This window comes from Chrysemys picta, chromosome 1 (assembly GCF_011386835.1).
Source record: "Chrysemys picta bellii isolate R12L10 chromosome 1, ASM1138683v2, whole genome shotgun sequence".
In the NCBI taxonomy this organism is placed as follows: Eukaryota; Metazoa; Chordata; order Testudines; family Emydidae; genus Chrysemys; species Chrysemys picta.
In genome coordinates this window covers 91,412,167-91,431,963 of record NC_088791.1, presented here as the reverse complement: position 1 = coordinate 91,431,963, position 19,797 = coordinate 91,412,167, and the positions used below count along the sequence as shown (strand labels likewise).

The 19,797-nt window shown below is 51.2% G+C and overlaps 1 protein-coding gene across 7 annotated transcripts; it reads left to right on the top strand.

Annotated features, from left to right (window-relative positions):
- The first annotated feature begins 667 nt into the window (after window positions 1-667).
- Window positions 668-18,708, top strand: PHETA2 (PH domain containing endocytic trafficking adaptor 2). Of its 7 annotated transcripts, none has more exons than XR_010591764.1 (12): window positions 668-2,401; window positions 2,517-2,674; window positions 12,273-12,359; window positions 12,479-12,602; window positions 13,182-13,312; window positions 13,538-13,591; window positions 14,023-14,115; window positions 14,305-14,517; window positions 15,700-15,780; window positions 15,977-16,966; window positions 17,368-17,457; window positions 17,647-17,668. XR_010591764.1 is itself a non-coding variant. In XM_065562790.1 (12 exons), exons 1-12 carry the CDS (start codon window positions 2,083-2,085, stop codon window positions 17,857-17,859), a joined length of 1,767 nt encoding a protein of 588 aa, XP_065418862.1. In that variant the 5' UTR covers window positions 669-2,082; the 3' UTR covers window positions 17,860-18,708. The 7 variants fall into 7 exon arrangements, 6 of the variants coding, with proteins under 6 accessions (XP_065418884.1, XP_065418886.1, XP_065418895.1 ...); XM_065562790.1 differs by having other exon boundaries at window positions 669-2,401; window positions 15,977-16,189; window positions 17,377-17,457; window positions 17,647-18,708; XM_065562782.1 differs by having other exon boundaries at window positions 670-2,401; window positions 15,977-16,189; window positions 17,647-18,708.
- Window positions 18,709-19,797: the final 1,089 nt, after the last annotated feature.

Below are 19,797 nucleotides of genomic sequence, written 5' to 3'. Positions count from 1 at the left end.
GTAACTCAACTAACATAAATACACAGGCACAAAACCAATAGGCCAGATCCTCAGCTGGTATGAACTGGCATAGCGCCATTGACTTTAATGGCGTTATGATAGTTTATACCAGCTGAGAATCTGGCCTAATGTACCGTATTTTCCGGCGTATAAGACGACTGGGCGTATAAGACGACCCCCAACTTTTCCAGTTAAAATATAGAGTTTGGGATATACTCGCCGTATAAGACTACCCCTCTTCCAACGCACACCAAAAAAAAAATTAAAAAAACATCAGATTTGATTTCAATATGGTAATTTTAATTCAAATGCTTATGACATGCAGGTACTTAGCAGAAAAATGTTGGACATTTGTATACTGTACTGTATGTACTGGTGCTATACTGTATGAACAGGTACAGATACTGGTGCTGTACTGTATGTGGTACCCAGTATACAACAACCAGCCAATCACGGCAAGCGATGTACCTTACCGGCGATTGGCTGGTTGTTGTATACAAAGCCTGCTTGGATTGGTCAGCTCTCCCTGCCTGCCCAGCCCTCCCTGTCTCCAAGACTATCAGAGCGGTAGCGCAAACACGCCTCTTTCACCCGTCTGGCCCGCCCTTGTATCCTATTACCTCCTTCTCTGCCTCTCAGATCTCGCACATGCACGCCTGCACCACTTCACTGCAGTCCTCAGGAGCGAGATCTGAGAGGCAGAGAAGGAGGTACGGTAATAGGATACAAGGGCGGGCCAGACGGGTGAAAGAGGCGTGTTTTTCTGGGCACAGCGCCGCTCTATCTCTTTTTTCCATACCCCGGGCGTCCCGGACGCCTGCAGCTTGCTCCGCCCTTCACTTACACCTTCCCGGTGAGGCACCCCCTCACCTCGTCATCGGGCGGGGATGTGGCCGCAGCCATTTTTGAGCTCCCCCCACCATATGCGGCGACCGCAGATTCTCCAGTCCGGCTCGGAAGTTTCAGCACCCGCCCTATAAGACGACACCCGGCGTATAAGACGACCCCCGACTTTTGAGAAGATTTTCCTGGGTTAAAAAGTAGTCTTATACGCCAGAAAATACAGTATTTACTTTGCTGTACATTTATTGTACATTTATCTTCCCTTTTGTGCATGGAAATCCTCCCTCCCCCCCTTCCTTTTAGATTTTCACTTCTCTGGGAAAAGAGTATTGAAACAGCAAAACTTCCCTTTCTGTGAGTCTTCACAGTTGCATTTGGAATCATGGGCTTAGGAAATTGGCTGCTCCTACCAGCCACGCAGAGGTAACCACATCCTTTATGCGAACAAGATGATTGTTCTTTTTGTGTATGTAACAGCAAAAAAGGTGCCAGGCCGTTTGCAGACAAATAAAAACAAAATCCCTGCACAATATGGGATTTTTCCTGTATGGCTCAGCCTTCTGTATAAATGCTTCTCTGCTGTTGGGACTGGGGACCCTGGAAGAGTTAAGGGTGTTGATTTGTGAATGGTCAGAGGTTGAGGAAAATGCAGAAATATTCTGGTGCCTGTATTGTGAGCAAGAGTGGAGATATACTCTAAAGAGGTCCCTTGTACAAAATCCAAGAGCAGGAGTAAATGCTGAATTCAGTGAAGGGGTATCCCCAGGGTTTATTTCCAGAGTTCTCAGATATACAGTGAAGTGACATGGAGGGTTTCAGGATATTGCGGGAGGGTAATGGAGACTTACTGTGTATTAATGTATTCCAGTGGCACCCACGATTTATGTCCTGTCCGTACATCCATGAAAAACCAGGGCCTGATTCTCCTCTTACTTACACTGGTCAATGGAATCACTTCCAACCGAAGTGAGAGGAGAACTGGGCCCTGTGTCCCTGCCTGAAGAGCACAGTCTAGGGAGGAACACTTTGGAATATTTGGCGGTAGGGGGGATTTTATAGTCTAATTGACAGGGCAGGAATGTAGGAGGAGGAGAATCTTGAATGCTGATTGGGTGGAGGTGAAAGTCATGGTTTATAATCCAGTTCATCCTGTTTTGTGCATTTCTTTGTCCTAAGTTTTAGCTGGAGAACACGTGCCAGCAGGCTGGAAAAGTAAAAGGACTGCATCATAACATTGTTATGTATGATCCAGTGTATACTGTGTGTTGGATTGCACAGTACAGGGTTGCAGATGGTAAACGGAAATGCTTCTGTAAACAAAAAAAGCTGTTCAGGATCCAGAATCAACCACAGAATCTATTTCCAGCCTTGAGAATTGAGTTGCATATATATATTTCAAAGGAAAACAGTTTAAAATCCATTCTTCCATCAGCTACCGGCAGTATTGCGCCACACAAGGCTGGGCTGGGCTCCAGTTCAGTGTTTCTATCTAGACTGGAACTCCCTTTCCACCCAGCGGCTGAGTGTATGAGTTCGGCAGGTCCTGACTGTGGTTCAGGTAATCTTGTTGAATGTGTGCTCAGCCCTGCCATTAGTGTGAACTCTGCTCAGGTTCATTCTGTTGACTTTATGATGGGGAATATATATCTGAGTGATGTGACCTTGTGTTTCAGTTCCAAACTGCCCTGGTCTCTGTGACCCTCTCTTCGGTACCTTCCCTCTGACTGGACGTGGGGAGCAGAAGGATGGAGCACTGTGGACCCTTGTCAAAGACCGAGCCTGTTCAGGGAAGAGGCCAGTGAGCTGCAGTCTGACCATCATAGCTGCCAAGGTATGGTATCTCCTTGCCCCCATCCCAGATCCTGTTCACATACTGGGCAAGCTAGGCTACTGCATTGAAGGAAGGGGACTGGGCCGAGGGCTGCTGCTTGTCTTGTAGGTGACAAGTGGGAGGGCAGGGAAAGCATTTGCTGCAGAGGGGAGGTAACAGACATTGCTCAGTTTGAAAGACACCTTCTGTTTATCCAGTCCCATAATACTAGAGTAAGAGAGCATTCGGTGGCATTAAGAGACAACTGATGTAAAAGGAATAAAGGGAAAATACCTCTTAAGTGACACACAGTTAATCTGTGGAATTCACTGCTGCAGGATATTGAAGTAAATAGTGAAATTCACAAAAATGTAAAGAAGTAATCATTTGTTTGAATAAAACAGAATAAAAGGCCACAGATCTTCAGCTGGTGTAAACTGGCACAGCTCCCCTGACTTCAGAGGAGCTGTGCTTCTTTTATGCTAGTTGATGATCTGGCCCAACATCTGGACTGACACTTAGTATTAAACATTGTACAATAGACATCATGATGATTATTTGCTGGAATCAGGATGACGTTTCTCCCAGGGTCTAGAACTGCTTATTAAGGTGCAGTGGGGGGGTTACACCTTCCTCTTCAATATTAAGCAATGGCTGCTACTTGAGAAGATTGGACACTGCACTAACTGGCTTAATAGTCTGTTCCAAAGCAGGAGTTGTTCCTTGCACTGAACTGGCTCCCTTGCCACCTCTGTCTTTGCCCTGCCAGGACGATGAAGCTGAATGAGCGAAGTGTGGTGCATTATGCCACATGTGACTCTCCGACAGACCATGCCGGCTTCCTCCACAAGCGTGTCGAGCGGCACCACCATCACCACCACCACCACCACACCACTTCCTACCACCGTCGCTGGTTCATCCTCAAGGGCAACCTGCTGTTCTATTTTGAAGATCGTGAGAGCCGGGACCCTCTCGGGCTTGTTGTGCTGGAGGGCTGCACCGTGGAACTGTGCGAGGCTGCCGAGGAGTTTGCCTTTGCCATCCGCTTTGATGACGCTGGCGCCAAGGCCTACGTGCTGGTGGCCGACTGCCAGGCCGCCATGGAGGGATGGGTGAAGGCGCTTTCGCGAGCCAGCTTTGACTACATGCGTTTGGTGGTGAGAGAGCTGGAGAAGCAGCTGGAGGATGCCCGTAAGAGCTTGGCTGCCTGCCACAAATCTCCAAGGAAGTCGTCATCTGGCAGAAAAAGGCATTTGTCCAATCCTGCTATGGCGCTTGTCCAGGAACAGCCTCCCATCTTGGAGAACGGTTACTCCACATGGGGCAGTGGTTACATTCCTGCAGGGGCCTCCTGCTCTGACCATGATGGGGGGTGCACCAAACCCCCGCCCCTGCCTCCTCGCCGGCGCTTGGCAGCTGGCAGTGGAGGCGGAGCACTCGCCACTGGCCTCTCTTTGGCTGGGCAGGAAAGCCCCGTGTCTCCGGAGACAGCCTGTTTCTCCAAGCTACACAACTGGTATGGTCAGGAGATTGCGGAGATACGGAGGGAGTGGCTGGAGAGCCAGAGGAGTGGGGAACTGTGAACTGGGGAAGGCAAGGCATGGAGTGACACCAAGCCCATTTTGACACTATCGTGGTGCTTGGTGACCTCTCTCCCATCCAGGAAAATAGCCAAATAAGTGACAATGTTTTCTCTCCTTCCTTTCTGGAATCATTGCATGCTAGGTGGGTGGATGAGTGTGGGATCTAGGAGAGACACAGATCTTCCCAAGACCTCATTTTCACCTCTGGGGCCTCAGACAGTGTATGTTCCCCTGAGGAATATTGCAGCACAGTGTAAAATGTCAGGAACTCTATATTTTGAATCTGGGATGCAGATTGGGTGGGGTGGGGTGGGTGTGACCAGACTTGCATACACAAAATGGTCATCGCCCTGCTTCTGTTCAGGTGGCTGTTTTTATTCCCTACCAATCTGGAGTAGTGGATGGAGTGGTGTGTTTTTTTACTGGTAAGCCTTCTTTGAGTAATCCGTTACGATTTATCACCAGCAGCTGAATGTTTGCTTAGGTTAGAGGTAAGGAGCATCTATTGCCTGTTAGCTTTTAGAAAATGGCTTCTTATGTCACCCTCACATTCCTTCTGAACCCCAGAGTAATCAGTGGTGAATTAAGACTGGATTGAACAGAGTGGCTGAACTGGGCCCTTTGCTCTGAAGAGTACCTGAAGGTTTGTACCTCTCGCACTACTCACTGGCCTGGACTCGAGCAGATTTGGGGCCCCATTGTTTTGGCTGGTCCATGGGCCATATTTCACCTTACTCGGTCCCTGATGGTGTTTTACCCCAGTCTCAGTCTATCTGATTTGAATGGGCTCAGATTTATGGATATAGGACTCCCAGCCTTCAAAACTAGGATCAGATTCTTATACAGTATATCCAGTAATGCATTATAGTATGGGTTGGCTAAAGAGAAGAAACATAAAAGGCCACCAAAGGATTCTGGATCGTATGGTTGTATCAAGCATGAGGGCAGGTGTGACTCAATAACCAGTAATTATTTACACAAGTCTGTGGTACCAACTGCCCCTCCCCCAAGAAATTCTTGACAGAGGTGGGGGGTGCAGGGATCTGTGGGTCAATGTCCATCTCATTGCATATTATAGAATTAGCATATCTACAAGTGTATTTTAGGTGCCGTAGTATTTATGGAGGATAAGGGGATGCAGTGAGGGGTAGGGGCATGGTGATACTTGGGTGCGCACCACCTGTCACTTTCATAGGCACACAAAAAAACCCAAACCAAACCCTGCTAAACCCATCAGTCAGACTTGCAGAGATCCCACAAACTTATATATTTCCCTCTCTGAATGTGAGCTTGGAATTAAAATTCCCAGAGAGGCAGCAAATTTTGGACTGAACCAAAGGTCAGGAGACCAGAACTCCCAAATTCTAATCTAGCTCTAGCACTGATGTGTGTAATCTAGTGTGGCCTTGGCCAAGTCAATTAACCTCAGTCTCCCCTTCTGTAAAATGGGGATAACAATACTTCTCTACCTCCCAAAGGCTTCTGTTGTTAACTCAGTACAGTGCGTTGTTGGGCAAAGTGTTGTATGTGGTACATGGTCACAGTTCTTGGGGTATGGCTGAGGACACTCATTGTCCAGAGCCACATTTTGGCTGGATTTTTCTGATGATATTGTAGCTGAGACCCTCCTCCCAAAAGTGGGGCCTCATCACTGGAACACACGCATACAACGTGGAAGGGGAGGAGAAAATCAGTGGAGAACGGACAAAGATAATTGTGCACTCTATAGGGATGGGGCAGAGAGGGAGGGGCATGAAGAGAGGCATTTGGGATGAAGAGAGATTCACCAGTGTGTCCCTCTGGTTTTATGTCGCTGCTGATCTCAGTGGAGTTTCACCCGCTCAGAAGTGGACTAACTCAGTGATGAATCAAGTCCATAGCTTCAATAAATGAAGATGAGTTGAGAGAGAGGCTGCTAGGCCACAAATTGCTGTTAAAAAGGCAGTTGGGCTTCTGGGGGATAAAGATACATGGACAAGGAGAGCAAATAGTCCGGGGACTGTGTAAAAAGCTGGTGGCAAATAATGCAGAGATAGTATTTATAATTTTCCTACTCTTTCCTTTTATCCTCTTACTAAGAACTTTGTTTCAGAGCAGAACATGTTGCGCAGACCCCTGCTACCAGCCAAAGAATTTTTAAACAATGTTTTAAATTACATGTACCATTAATGAACCATACTGTGAGAGCAATGAGCATCTCCGGCTTGTGGCTACTGGTGCACTTCTTGGCTGGTTGAAGCATTCAGCCTTGTTCTTCACAACGTGCAGGAGAAATTTCCAAAGGCACAAAGGGAGTCACGCCCTCAACTTCCAATGCTTCAGGTGCCTAACCGCCCTTTGTGCCTTTGAAAATCCCAAATGGCGTGACTTTGAACTGTGAACAACATTTTTATCTGTTATTCACTGCTGCATTTCGGTTTCTTTATAGCATTCTTTGGCTGAAATCCCCACCCCTTTCCCTGTATCATATCTACTGCATTCATGAGTTAAAGGGGACACTGCTAACTAGTGCAGACTCCAATTTCTGTTTTGTCCTGGGGCTTTTTGGTTGGGGTTGGGGATGCAGAAAGTGTTTATAAAAGTTAATATGGAGAGAAATATTTTTGAGACTTTTTAAAGTCCATCAAAAGCAGCTGTATTTGGAAGGTTAAGCCTTCCCTGTCACTATTGGAAACCCAAAGACACCAGCACTTTGCTGGTGCCTGAGAACCAAGAAGTAAAAACGACTGAAAGAGAAAATAAGTAATCAAGCCAGTTTTGCTGTTGGAGCTGAAATTGGAATAGTATAATTGATTTAAGTCTGTTTGATTTTTTTAAGATTCTTCTCGTTTTAATAAGACTAAGTAGTGTTAGTAACACTTCTAAAAGCTTTATTTTAATGTTTTTATTTTGCCTATCCCATTACATAGTTTTCACGCTATCTGGCTTCATAGCTAGTGTGTGCGCTAAATAGTTATCTTGGAGTGTGACCCACAGTGTTATCTTCAAGCATCCAATGTTTTTCTAATGATTTTTTTGGTCTTTATATCCCTAAGTCCTGTGAACCAGGGGCAGAATACCAGTGTCTGTGTTTGGGATAATTTTGCTTATTAATGATCAGAAACTAAAACATTGAGTGATATTTGTGCCTGCCCTACAAATGTTTGTGACTTCATTTGGTTATGGTGCAGCATGACTTTAGATGCATTGATTTAGGGTTTTCCTCATCCTTTTCCCACCTCAGTTCCATAGTAGGTATTGGCACCTGGTGTCTTTAAAAAAAATCACATTTGGGTCTGTGCAAAGATCTGCTCATGTGTAGTTAGTTTTCTCTGCTGGTTGAGCAAAGGCAAGTGCTCCTTTAGCCAGGGGATCAACGAGAGAGAGAGAGAGAGAGAGAGAGAGAGAGAGCGCGCGCACCACTGCCCTCTATTGGATAGAATATCAAACCTCCTTATCAGTCCTGCTGGCTGTGCCCTTGAACTGCTCCCTAGGCAGAAGGTCAGGATTTCTGTTTCCTGATATTGCAGTTGAGTTGGTTAATGGACCATGCTGCCTAGGGAGACACATAATTGCCTGCCAGAACAGTCTCCCCTGCAAGAAACTGAGACCTAGCTTTTAGCTGAACTTTTTGTCACCCAATCATTCAGGTTGGGGCTGTTTATTCTTTTATTCCTCCCCCCCTTCGCTATTCTTAATCAATGAAAATCTCTGACCAGAACAGAATTTCTAGCAAAAGAGGATTTAATATTTTAAAGTTTGATGGCTGTCCCTCTGAAGGTATTCAAGATGCTGTCTTTTGCAATAAATCTTTGGTACAATATGAAAAGCTCTTCTGTCATATATGGAAGGAAAATGCTTGATAACATTTCAGAAATGGAGGGAGGCTGGTGGTTCTTCATGAGCTCTGCCAAAGATTGGGTCTGATCCTGCCAAAGTAATAATTGAAGTCGCATTCTTCTGAGGAAGGGTTTTCATCTCCAGACCTGTTTGCTTTATAGCTTTATTTACCTACACTTTGTTGTAAAAAAAAAAAAAAACACCACTATGACGTTTACCACTTGGTTCAAATTGAGACAGGGCTGATAGTAACCAAAATATATCATCTGGTGGACCCATGTGAATTTAGGGTTGCAGACTATTTCCCAGTGGCATATTTGTTCCCTGCCAATTGCAGTGTTTTTGTGTGTGATGTTTTAGTAGAGAGGCCAAAGGTTCAAATAGCCATGGAGACTGACCTGCCTGCTCACCCACACAGGTGGCATCTCCCAGATGAGTAACAGGAGGTGATGGTCGGAAGCTTGCACCTACGGTGTATTTGGTCTGTGGATTAAGTGGAGATGAGTCTCCAGCGCTGCTAATCTAGCATCTTTCGCCAGCACCAAATTCCCTTGTAAAGTCTGTACAATTTAACAAAGAACACTAAAAACAACTTGCAGTATGTTTCTCCCTAGTTATCTTGAAGTGTTTAAGTACTTTAAGTAGATATTGTATTTTTTTAAAGAAGGCAGTTTTGCATGGCCTTTATTTTACATAAAAACAGTATATTATTGTGCATTTAAGTGTTAACATTTGTATTTTAAGCTAGTAATGCTAAATAAACAGTTTTTGAATTTGTAATGTGTGTTGATATTGATTGACTCAGAGAGAGAGAGAGAGAGTTTTAAATGACCCCCAGCATCAGGGCTACCACAGCCTAACAGCTCTTGCCACTCACAACTTTTTTGCAGATATTCAGCTTCTAGAAATAGAAATTAATGGAGATATCCCATCTCCTAGAACTGGAAGGGACCTTGAAAGGTCATCGAGTCCAGCCCCCTGCCTTCACTAGCAGGACCAAGTACTGATTTTGCCCCAGATCCCCAAGTGGCCCCCTCAAGGATTGAACTCACAACCCTGGGTTTAGCAGGCCAATGCTCAAACCACTGAGCCATCCCTCCCCTGTTTTCCTTTGGTTAATTACATTCTCCATTCCAAACATTGGTGCACCTTTTGTATGGAGTTGTGTAAAATGCTGTGTTTTGCTTTGTATAGTAACCAGGCTTGGGGGTATGGGGGAATAACTTAAATGAGCTGAGGGATGGAATCACAGAGCCCTACTGAGGGCACTCAGTGTCTTGGAAGTGTGGGCTCCGTATACTATATGCCAGCACTACACTTCATCTACCACTGATGTGGAATGTAGCAGCTATTTAACACTACACAGCAGTGTTCGGATCGAAACAGATCAAGACATCAGATAAAGAATCTGACATAAAAGAAACCACATGAGAATTTTAGGTCAAAAGAATGCAATTACACCTGTTAGCCCCATTGCCCTGGACAGATCCTCAATACCCTCTACTCTAACAAAAATGCTGTCTCGGTGTAACAGCCAAGCAATAAGGGCCTTGGTTTTATCTGAAAGATGGCAGCACGGTAGTTGGGGCACTAACACAGTACTGACTCGGAAAAGCGTGCTCTGTGATGCTTCAGCACTTCCTGCTGTATGCAGGTTTTCATTTAAAGGTCTTCCATCCAACTCTGATCCCGTTTAGCCTATGTAATCTGATGAGAGAGCCACAGCCAATGAGGAACAGTCTGGTTAGGCTTTTTCTGTTCATTAAAGGCTCTAGTCTAGGGGTTCTCAAAACACATTTTTTGATGGCCTCAGAGTGCAATTCACAGCTCTTGCTGGTGGCCGCTCTGACAATTTTTCCTAACATACTTAATTAGCTTTAGGAAACACAAATGAATATGCACATATAAATGTCCAAATCATTGTAATTTATTTATGTAGGATTTTTTTTTGCAGACTCAATAATAAAAATAATATACAGTTGTCTTTATTGTTTACTGGACCTAAATGGAATAGAAATACAATTAAGGTGCTTTGCATGTTCTTGTCTTTTTTCTTATTGTTTCTTTTGCTTTTTTGGTTGCCCTTTTTTTTTTTTTTAGACTTGCTAGCTACTTTGGCCTTGGCTACACTTGCAAGTTACAGCGCTGTAAAGCCTCTCCCAGCACTGTAACTCACTCCCCGTGCACACTGGCAGGGCACTTACAGCGCTGTATCTTCCTGGGTAGACCGCTGCAGGTACTCCACCTCCCCGAGAGGAATAACAGCTGCAGCAGAGGCCTTGGCTACACTGGCAATTCACAGCGCTGCCCTTGCTGTGCTCAGGGGTGTGAACCCCCCCCCCCCCCCGAGTGCAGCGAGTGCAGCGCTGTAAAGCGCTAGTATAATCAGCGAGCTGCAAGCTATTCCCCTCGGAGAGGTGGAGTACTTGCAGCGCTGGGAGAGAGCTCTCGCAGCCGTGGCAGCGCTGTGAATCCGCGAGTGTAGCCAAGGCCAGAGTGGCTACAACTCACAGGTGTGAGTGTAAATGCTTGCAGCGCTGTACTAATCACCTTGTCAAGTGGCCAATCCTCTCCATTGTTGTGACCGGCTGCAGGAATGCGGAAGTGCCGGTTTCATAGGATTACCATATTTTAATTTTTAAAAAGGAGGACACTCCATGGGGCCCCGGTCCCGCCCCAACTCCGCCCCTTCCCTGCCCCCAGCCCTGCCCCAACTCTGCCCCCTCCCCTGAATGCTCCGCCCCCTGCTCCTCCCCCTCCCCTGCTTCCCGTGAATCAAATGTTCGCGGGAAGCCTGAAACAGGGAGGCAGCAGGTAGGCTGGGGCGGGGTGCGGCGCGGCTCAGTCTGGCCCCCCTGGCCGAGCGGCTCCCTTCGGCGGCCGGCCAGCCCAGGCCAAGAGGCTCTGGTCCCGGCGTCTCCCGCCCGGCTCGGGCCCTGGGGCCCCAGCCCCCAGCCAAGTGCCTGCGCCCCCGGCCCCGGCTCCGGCCGAGCACCGCGCCGACCCCAGTCCCGGCCCCTGGCCAAGTGCCCGCGCCCCCAGCCAAGTGCCCGTGACCCCGGCCTGGCCCCAGCCGAGCACCGCGCTAGCCCCGGCCAAGTGCCCACGCCCCCGGCCCAGCACCGCGCCGGCCCCGTGCCCCCAGCCCCTGCCGAGCACTGCGCCGGCCCCCGGCCCCGCACTGCCGGGCCCTCCCTCCCTATTTTCCCGGACATGTCTGGCTTTTTGGGATTTCCCCCCGGACGGGGATTTGAGGCTCAAAAAGCCGGACATGTCCGGGAAAATCCGGACGTATGGTAACCCTAGGTTTCAAAGCTCCTACCACAGAGAAAAGCAAACAATTTGCAGCTTGCTTTGAGTGAGTAAATGAATGAGCAGGGGGCCGGGAGTTTGGAACTTGCAAAATAGACAGCTAACATGCTCCAAAAAGCACTCTCTCTCCACCCACACTCCCTGTCACAATCCACCCCCCCTCCCGCGTTTTGAAAAGTACGTTGCAGCCACATGAATGCTGGGATAGCTGCCCATAATGCACCGCTCCCAACACAGCTGCAAATGTTGCAAGTGTGGCCATGCCACTGCGCTGTCAGCTGTCAGTGTGGACAGACTGCAGCGCTTTTCCCTACTCAGCTGTACAAAGACAGGTTTACCTCACAGTGCTGTACAGCTGCAAGTGTAGCCAAGACCTACGTCTGCTGTGAAAAGTGATATTAGCAAACACACAAATATCACTTTTCACAGCAGATTTACTCAGCCCTGACAATCCTGGGGACAAATTGAGCCCTGGATGGGGAGGTGGGTACGGAGGCAGCGGGAGCCAGGGGCAATGGGGCACTAGGGAGGCAGCGGGGGCCAGAGGTGATGGGAGGGGTGGTGAGCTCAGGGAATGGCGCCCAAATCCCCCAGGCTGCCCCATATGAGGATATAATGCTTGTTCCACCCCCCGCCAGTCCTGTTATCCCACCTGATTCTTACTATTCCTATTTACTGTCTCTATTGCCAGAGCACCTCAGAGCCCCCGTCCTAGACCCAGACCCCATTGTGCCAGATGCTGGACAAACCCCAAAGAAACAGCCAGTCCATTGTTCTCCCTCCACGCCCACGTCATGCCCAGGGTCTCAGTGTCCGTGGCTGGGTTGGACAACAGCCTCCAGCTCTGGTCTCCTCTCTGTGCTCCCAGCCCCAGTGTGACCCTTCTCCTGTGCTCTCTGTTGCAGCGCCTGGACCTGTTGGTGCGAGATTGGCAGTTCTCTGGAGCCTACGGCGCGGACGCAGGGCAGGAGTATCTTGGAGAAATCACACAGGTAATGATCAGATACCACGTGTGTTCATGGAAACAGCAAACTTTGGGGTGGAGCTGAACGTTTCCACAGCGGGTCTGATTCCCTGCTGATGGCCACAAATGTTGCTTTGACTCCCGCAGGACCTGGAGGTCTCTGCTGAGCAGCCCCTGGTGTTGGAAGCCCTGAGGGCGAGCGGCACCCGGTGCTACCTATTGCCCCACCCTGGAACTCAGTTCACCAGGAGCAGGGCAGGGACGCCAGATGGTAAGAGACCCTCACCTTCTCCCCTCTCACCCCCTGCTCTGCTCCCCCAGTCCCCACCTCCTCCTGCACTGCCCCCACCCTCTTCCCTGCCCCCATCCCCACCCTCTCTCCTCTGCTGCCCCTTTCTTCCCCTCTTGCGCTTCCCCCACCCCAAAATCCCAGTGCCCAGCTCACCCCCCTTGACTTAGAATTGACTCTACTGCCCACTGCACAGGGGCACTCGCTGGGTCACAGCATCTGTGTGGGAGAGGAGAGGGACATGGGGGGGGTGTCACTGCTGGGGTCCTGGTCTGCTAGGGGAACGCTGCTGGTGTCCCCCTTTTGGGTCTTCATGGGTCCCCTGGCACCACCCAGTGGAGACTGCTGTCTCCCCACTGCAGCCTCTCCTTGCCCCCTCATGTTATGCCTCTCCCCCATTTTCTCCCAGGCAGTGGGGTGGAGGGTGTTAAGCAGCTGTTGCCCTGAGATGGAATCTCATTTCCTGTGGCACAAACTAGCCCACCCAATCGCATTTAATGTGTGTCCTACCCTGGACACCTGGATCCCTCCCGGATGCCTGGGTCCTTTTCCCCTCTGCAGACATGGACGAGGATTTCCGGCAGTGCCTGTGTGCGTACGTCACCAGTGTGGTGCACTCAGCAGGGACACACGTCCAGACGGACCGAGCCGGGCAGGTGCTGACGGGGGCTCAGCTGGCTGCCAGGATCAAGGTGGGAGAGTGGGGGCTGTTAAAGGGGGGGGGGGGGCTGGATGGGAGACAGCAAAATGGGCCGCAAGGCGGGGACAGGGATTCAATACGGGGTGCCATTCTGCAGGGAGCGGGGCAGGGTGCTCAGTAGGGGGCGCTGGGCTGCAGGGAGCGGGAAGGGGCTCAGCGGGGGGAAAGGGGCTGAGCTGTCCCTGATCCCAGTTCCCCCGGGCGTTATTCCCTGCAGGGCGTCTCCCGATATTGGAAGACCCAATGCTACGACTTCTCCTCACCCATGAAGGTACCAGGTCACCCCTCCCTCCGCCTCTCTTTCCAGCCTGGATTTGGGGGGGGGGCTGGTTCTATTGACCCCAACCCCAGGTCCTCCTGCCATTGGCCAATCACACTAGCCCAGAAGGGGGCACCACAACAGCTCCACCAAATGTCCTGATCGAGGACTCCTAGCACCCAAGAGATAAGGGGACCTGCAGGAAGCCCTGCCAGAGAACCAGCCCCTCCACTGGGGTGGCAGCAACGTGGTCATGGCTGTGGGGTCGAGGTGCTGCCCTCTGGCTCTATTGAAATGTGGAGGGTTGGGGACCAGTTCGGAGGTGATAGCGAGGAGCAGGTCCTGTACGAATGTGGGGAAGGTGGTGACTGTGGGGGGGCTCCCAGTTCAGAGATGGGCCCATCCCATCCGCACCCCCAACCCCGTTCCCTCTCCCCACACAGATGGCTGAGGCGTTTGCAGTGATGAGACAGGAGTTAAACAGGAGAGCAGAAGAAGCCACCAGGAGGGAATATGACCAATTTGTGCAGGAGCTGGTGAGTGCAGAGGGGCTGCGGATTGGGAGTGAGGGGCACCAGCATCCCTGGGGGGAGGCAAGGCTGAGGTAGCAGGGGGCTGTGGATCGGGAGTGAGGGGGCTACGGGTGTGTGAGGAGGCGGCGCCCCCTGTGGCTGGGTAACGCTAGTGCTCGTCCCTAATGGCCGATCACTCCCCCATCCCGGCAGGACCGTGACCACCAGAGCATGAGCAGCTGCCTGAGGGTGAAGCCCCTGGAGATGCAGCGACGCCTGGAGGGGAAACGCCAGGAGCTGCTGGAGCGCTGCCGGGGGGAGCTGCGGGGCGAGGACCCCCAGAAACAGGCGGCCCTGAAGGAGCTGAAGAAGGAGCTGGACAAGCAGATGGCAGAGTTCCTGCCGCGATATGAACAGCGCTTTAAAGTGAAGAAGGCCGAGTGGTTGGGCCTGTACATTGGGCGGAGGGGAGGGGGGAGGTTCTGGCAGTGGTGGGTGCGGGTATCGGAGTAGTCATCAGGGCGGGTGCAGCTCTAGTGGGGCTGGAGGAAGCAGTGGCCATTGGGATTGGGGCCGGGGTCTTTGGCCTGATTGGAGGGGTTGGGCACTGGCTGCGGGCCTGGTTTGGACAGAAGATGGCCCAGAACAAGACGGGCACCAACACCCCAGGTCAGGGGAATGAGCGGGAGAGGCGGGCAGGATGTTCAGATTAGGAGACCCTGCTGCGGGGGGCAGATAGTGGGAAGAAACCATCACACCTCACTCTGGGTAAGGGTCTGTCCCAGCCGTCAGCACTGGGAACCTCTGTATGCAGGGGATAGATAGATATGAGGATGTTTGGGGATAGATAAAAACAAACTTACAACAGGTAATTTTGCGAGATTACAAAAGGGCACAGAGGTTGACTGATTTACAGCCGGGTCACCGAGATCAGAATCCAGCCCAGATCCCATCGACCTCAGTAGATAAATAACATGGCCGTGGATCCCGTGCTCTGAGCCGCCCCCTACATCCCTCGGTCACAAGTTTTTTTGGTTTTCATTTTCAACAAGTGGAAGAAAAATTGATTTTCATACTTTATGTTTGTTTTAAATATTTTCTCCTCCCCTGATTCAGTGCGTGTGTAGAGGGGACAATTTGGGGGCATTTCCTCTCATTTCCCCACTGATTTTAAAACAATCCTAAGGGGTTAGGGAGGTTAGAACACCCCCAAATCCCAAACCAACAGTTTCAGTTTATTCTCACCCCAGATCCTCCTGCCATTAGCCAGTTGCAGTAGGCCAGGAGGGGGCACCACGACAGCCCCCTGCAAAATGTCCTGATTGGGGCTCCCTGACCCCAGCCCCTGAGAGATAAGGGAACCCCCAGAGACCCAGCCGGAGAACCAGCCCCCTCCACAGGGGTGATGCTAATGTGGCCCTTGCTGTGATGTCATTGGGGGGCTGTCCCTGTCTCTTGGGGAATGTGGGGGGTCAGGGGGCAGTGGGGAGGTGACAGTAGCGAGCAGGGCCCTGGAGGAATGGGGAAAAGGTGAGTGGGGGGAGAGGGGTTCCCAGTTCAGAGATGGTTCCATCCCCATCCCCCACCCTTTTTCACATCCCACCACAGATGGCAGCGATGATAGAGGAGGAAAACAGAAAAGCAGCAGAAGCCTCCAGGAGGAAATATGAACAATTTGTGCAGCAGCTGGTGAGCACAGAAGGGCTGCGGGTCGGGAGTGAGGGTCGCCGGCAGAGCTGGTGGGGGGAGGGGCAGGGATGGGATAGCACGGGGCTGTGGTGGGTCGGAGTTGAAGGGGCTGTGGGTGCATGACATGATGGTGCCCCCTGTGGCTGGGAAACACTAGAACCCATCCCTAATGGCCAATCTCTCCCGCTCCCCACAGGACCGTGACCACCAGAGCATGCGCCGCTGCCTGAGTGTGAAGCCTGCGGAAATGCAGCGACGCCAGGAGGGGAAACGTCAGGAGCTGCTGGAGCGCTGCCAGGGGGAGCTGCGGGGCGAGGATCCCCAGAAACAGGCGGCTCTGGAGGAGCTGAAGAAGGAGCTGGACAAGCAGATGGACGAGTTCCTGACGGCCTATGGGCAGCGCTTTAAAGTGAAGAAGGCCGAGTGGTTGGGCCTGGCCATGGGTTGGGGGGTGGTTCCTGGCAGTGGTGGGTGCGGGTATCAGAGTAGGCATCAGGGCGAGTGTAGTTGTAGTGGGGCTGGAGGAAGCAGTGGCCGTTGGGGTTCTGGCTGGGGGCTTTGGCCTGATGGGGGGGGGAGGGTTGGGCAGCTGGGTGGGCCCCAGTTTCGATGGTAGGTGGCCTTGAGCAAGACAGGCACCAACACCCTAGATCAGGGGGATGAGCGGGAGAGCAGGGCAGGGTGTTCAGATCAGGAGCCCCTTCTGTGGAGGGACACACAGCGGGAAGGAACCATCACACCTCACTCTGGTAAAGGGTCTGTGCCAGCCCTCAGCACTGGGAACCTCTGTATGCAAGGGGATAGATAGGTAGATAGATAGATAGATGGGGCGTGTGGGGATAGAGAGATAGATAGATTGATAGATAGATAGGGTGTATGGGAATAGATAGATAGATTAGATAGATGAGGGGGTGGATGGGGGTAGATAGATAGATGAGAAGGTTGTGTGGGGATAGATAGATAGATAGATAGATTAGATAGAGGTGGTGTATTGGGAAGAATGGGGAGAAGGTGAGTGTCCAAAAGGACACATAGGTTGATTGATTTACAGCGGGGTCACCGAGATCAGAATCCAGCCCTGACCCCATCGACGTCAGTCAATAAATAACCCGGTCTTGGCTCCTGCGCCCCGAGCTACCCCCTGCATCGCTCAGTGACAAATTTAATTGGTTTTCATTTTCAACAAGTAGGAGAAAAATTGATTTTCATATTTTGTGTTTGTTTTAAAGATTTTCTCCTCCCCTGATACAGTCCGTATGTGTAGAGGGGACAATTTTGGGTGATTCCCCTCATTTCCACACTGATTTGAAAACAATACAAAGGGGTTAGGGAGGTCTGAAAGCCCAAATCCCAGTCCGACAGTTTTCAGTTCATTCTCACCCCAGGTCCACCCGCCATTGGCCAATTGCACTAGGGGGCCAGGAGGTGGCACCACAAAGGGGGCACCAGTGGGGCACCAGTGCGGGGGTGACAGCAGCAAGCAGGGTCCTGGAGGAATTAGGAGAAGGTGGTGAGTGGGGGAAGGGGGGCTCCCAGTTCAGAGGGGATCCCATCCCCACCCCTACCCTTTTCCCTCTCCCACCACAGATGGCGGAGATGGCAGAGATGAGAGAGAAGGCAAACAGAGGAGCAGTAGAAGCTGCCAGGAGGGAATATGGACTATTTGTGAAGCAGCTGGTGAGTGCAGAGGGGCTGCGGGTCGGGAGTGAGGGGCACCGACAGGACTGACGGGAGGCAGGGCTGGGCTAACAGGGGGCTGTAGGTTGGAGTTGAGGGGGCTACAGGTGTGTGAGGCAGAAGTTCCCCCTGTGGCTGGGTAATGCTAGCTCCAGTCCCTCATGGACGATCTCGCCCCCCTCCCGGCAGGACCGTGGCCACCAGAGCATGAGCAGCTGTCTGAGAGTGAAGCCGGTGGAGATGAAGCGACGCCAGGAGGGGAAACGCCAGGAGCTGCTGAAACGCTGCCGGGGGGGAGCTGCGGGGCGAGGACCCCCAGAAACAGGCGGCCCTGGAGGAGCTGAAGCAGGAGCTGGACAAGCAGATGGACGAGTTCCTGTCGGCCTACGGGCAGCGCTTTAAAGTGAAGAAGGCCGAGTGGTTGGGCCTGTACATTGGGCCATCGCCAGCTGCCACCGCGCGCCGGGCACGGGCTCGCCCCCACTGGCCAGTGCACCTGCCAATCAGCAAACGGCTCCGGCCCATTGGCTGCCCCTTCAGGAGGTGGGACGGGTGAAGCAAGAGATTCTGGGACTTGTAGTTTTATGTACCCAGTGGAGGAGAAGGGGGAGCTATGACGCTTATGGGGGGGGGGGTCTAGTGGTTGGACCAGAGCCCTGGGGTAGCAGTGGGCTCCGGGGGCTATTTAAAGTGCCGGGGCTCCAGCTACCTCTGCTGCCTCGGTCCTCTAAATAGCCGCGAGAGCCCCATAGCTTCCCCAGGGCTCTGGCAGCTATTTAAAGGGCCAAGGTGGTAGAAGCAGGGGGGCCCCTGCCCTACCTGCAGCCAGCCCCTGCTGCACCCCCTGCCCTGCCTCCAGCCCCGCACCCCCTGCCCCCACCAGCCCGTCTCCAGCCAGCCCCTGCCTGCAGCCAGCCCCTGCTGCACCCCCTGCCCTGCCTCCAGCGCCGCACCCCCTGCCCTGCCTGCAGCCAGCCCCACACCCCTTGCCCTGCCTCCAGGCAGACCCTACCTCCAGCCAGCCCCTGCCTGCAGCCAGCCTCTGCTGCACCCCCTGCCCTGCCTCCAGCGCCGCACCCCCTGCCCTGCCCGCAGCCAGCCCCACACCCCTTGCCCTGCCTCCAGGCAGACCCTACCTCCAGTCAGCCCCTGCCCTGCCTCCAGCTAGCAATGTTTGTAATATACAATTTTTATTTTATTTATATAGTTATGGAAAGTAAATAATATATGGAAGAAATAAAAGGGCGTTTTTACGTGTGGTTTTTTTTTTAGTCATCCCTGTCGGTGCCCCGCCTAAAATGTTCAAATTGGGCCCGCACTTCCTAAAGCCAGCCCTGCATACAATAATGGCAAAGTTCTTGGTTCAGGCTTGTAGCAGTGATAGAATAAACTGCAGGTTCAAATCAAGTCTCTGGAGTACATCCACAGCTGGGATGGGTCATTCAGTCCTTTGTATAGAGCTTCCTTTTATAGCAAAGTCCCTCCAGAAGTATGAAGCAGGATTGAAGACAAGATGGAGACGAGGCATCAGCCTTTTATAGTCTCTTGCCGTGTGGTCTTTGCTTTCTTTGTCCCAAGGACACTGTATCCAGCATGTGGCATAGAAAAACCTTAGAGTTCTGTCCATAGGCAGGTCCCTGCATGCCTTGCTGAGTCACAAGGTGTATCTACCTTCTCTCAATGGATCAATTGTATAGCTCATGGTCCTCAGTGGGCCATCAAGCAGGCTAGGCAGAACTAACACCAACTTGTCTGGGGTGTTCCCTGGAAGCATAGCACAAGTTTGAAATACAGACAGTATAGAGCCAATATTCATAACGTCAACTACAAAACTGATACACATATACAGATAGCATAATTATAATCAGCCAATCAGAACCTCTCCATAGACCCCTTCCACGACAACCTTTATACAATATTGGCTGCAAATATATAACAGTGGTCACAACGGTGATCTATACAGTTACAGATTATGTCAATAGCATCACAGGAGGTGACACGGCATCAGTGAGACTGCTATTGGAATACTGCATCCAGTTTTGGTGTCCTCCTTTGAAAAAGATATTGTGAAATTGGAGCTGGGGCAGCAAAGAGCCACCAAATGTTCTGAGGGCTGGAGAAAAATGCCTTCTAGTGAGCGATTGAAAGAGCTTAACCTCTTTAGCTTATCAAAAGAAGATTGAAAGGTGACTTCATTGAAGTGTTGAAGTGCCTTAATGGAGAGAAAAGACTGGGTATTAAAGGGCTCTTTAATCGAGCAGAGAAAGGCAGAACAAGACCCAGTGGCTGGAAGGTGAAAAGAGACAAATTCATATTACAAATAAAGCACAGATATTCAAC

Coding starts and splice junctions, on each gene's coding strand:
- PHETA2 (XM_065562782.1), top strand. CDS start 2,083: ATGTATGATCCAGTGTATACTGTGTGTTGGATTGCACAGTACAGGGTT. Junction 12,360..12,478: donor ATCTTGGAGAAATCACACAG/GTAATGATCAGA, acceptor TGACTCCCGCAG/GACCTGGAGGTCTCTGCTGA. Junction 16,190..17,367: donor CCTATGGGCAGCGCTTTAAA/GTGAAGAAGGCC, acceptor CTCCCACCACAG/ATGGCGGAGATGGCAGAGAT.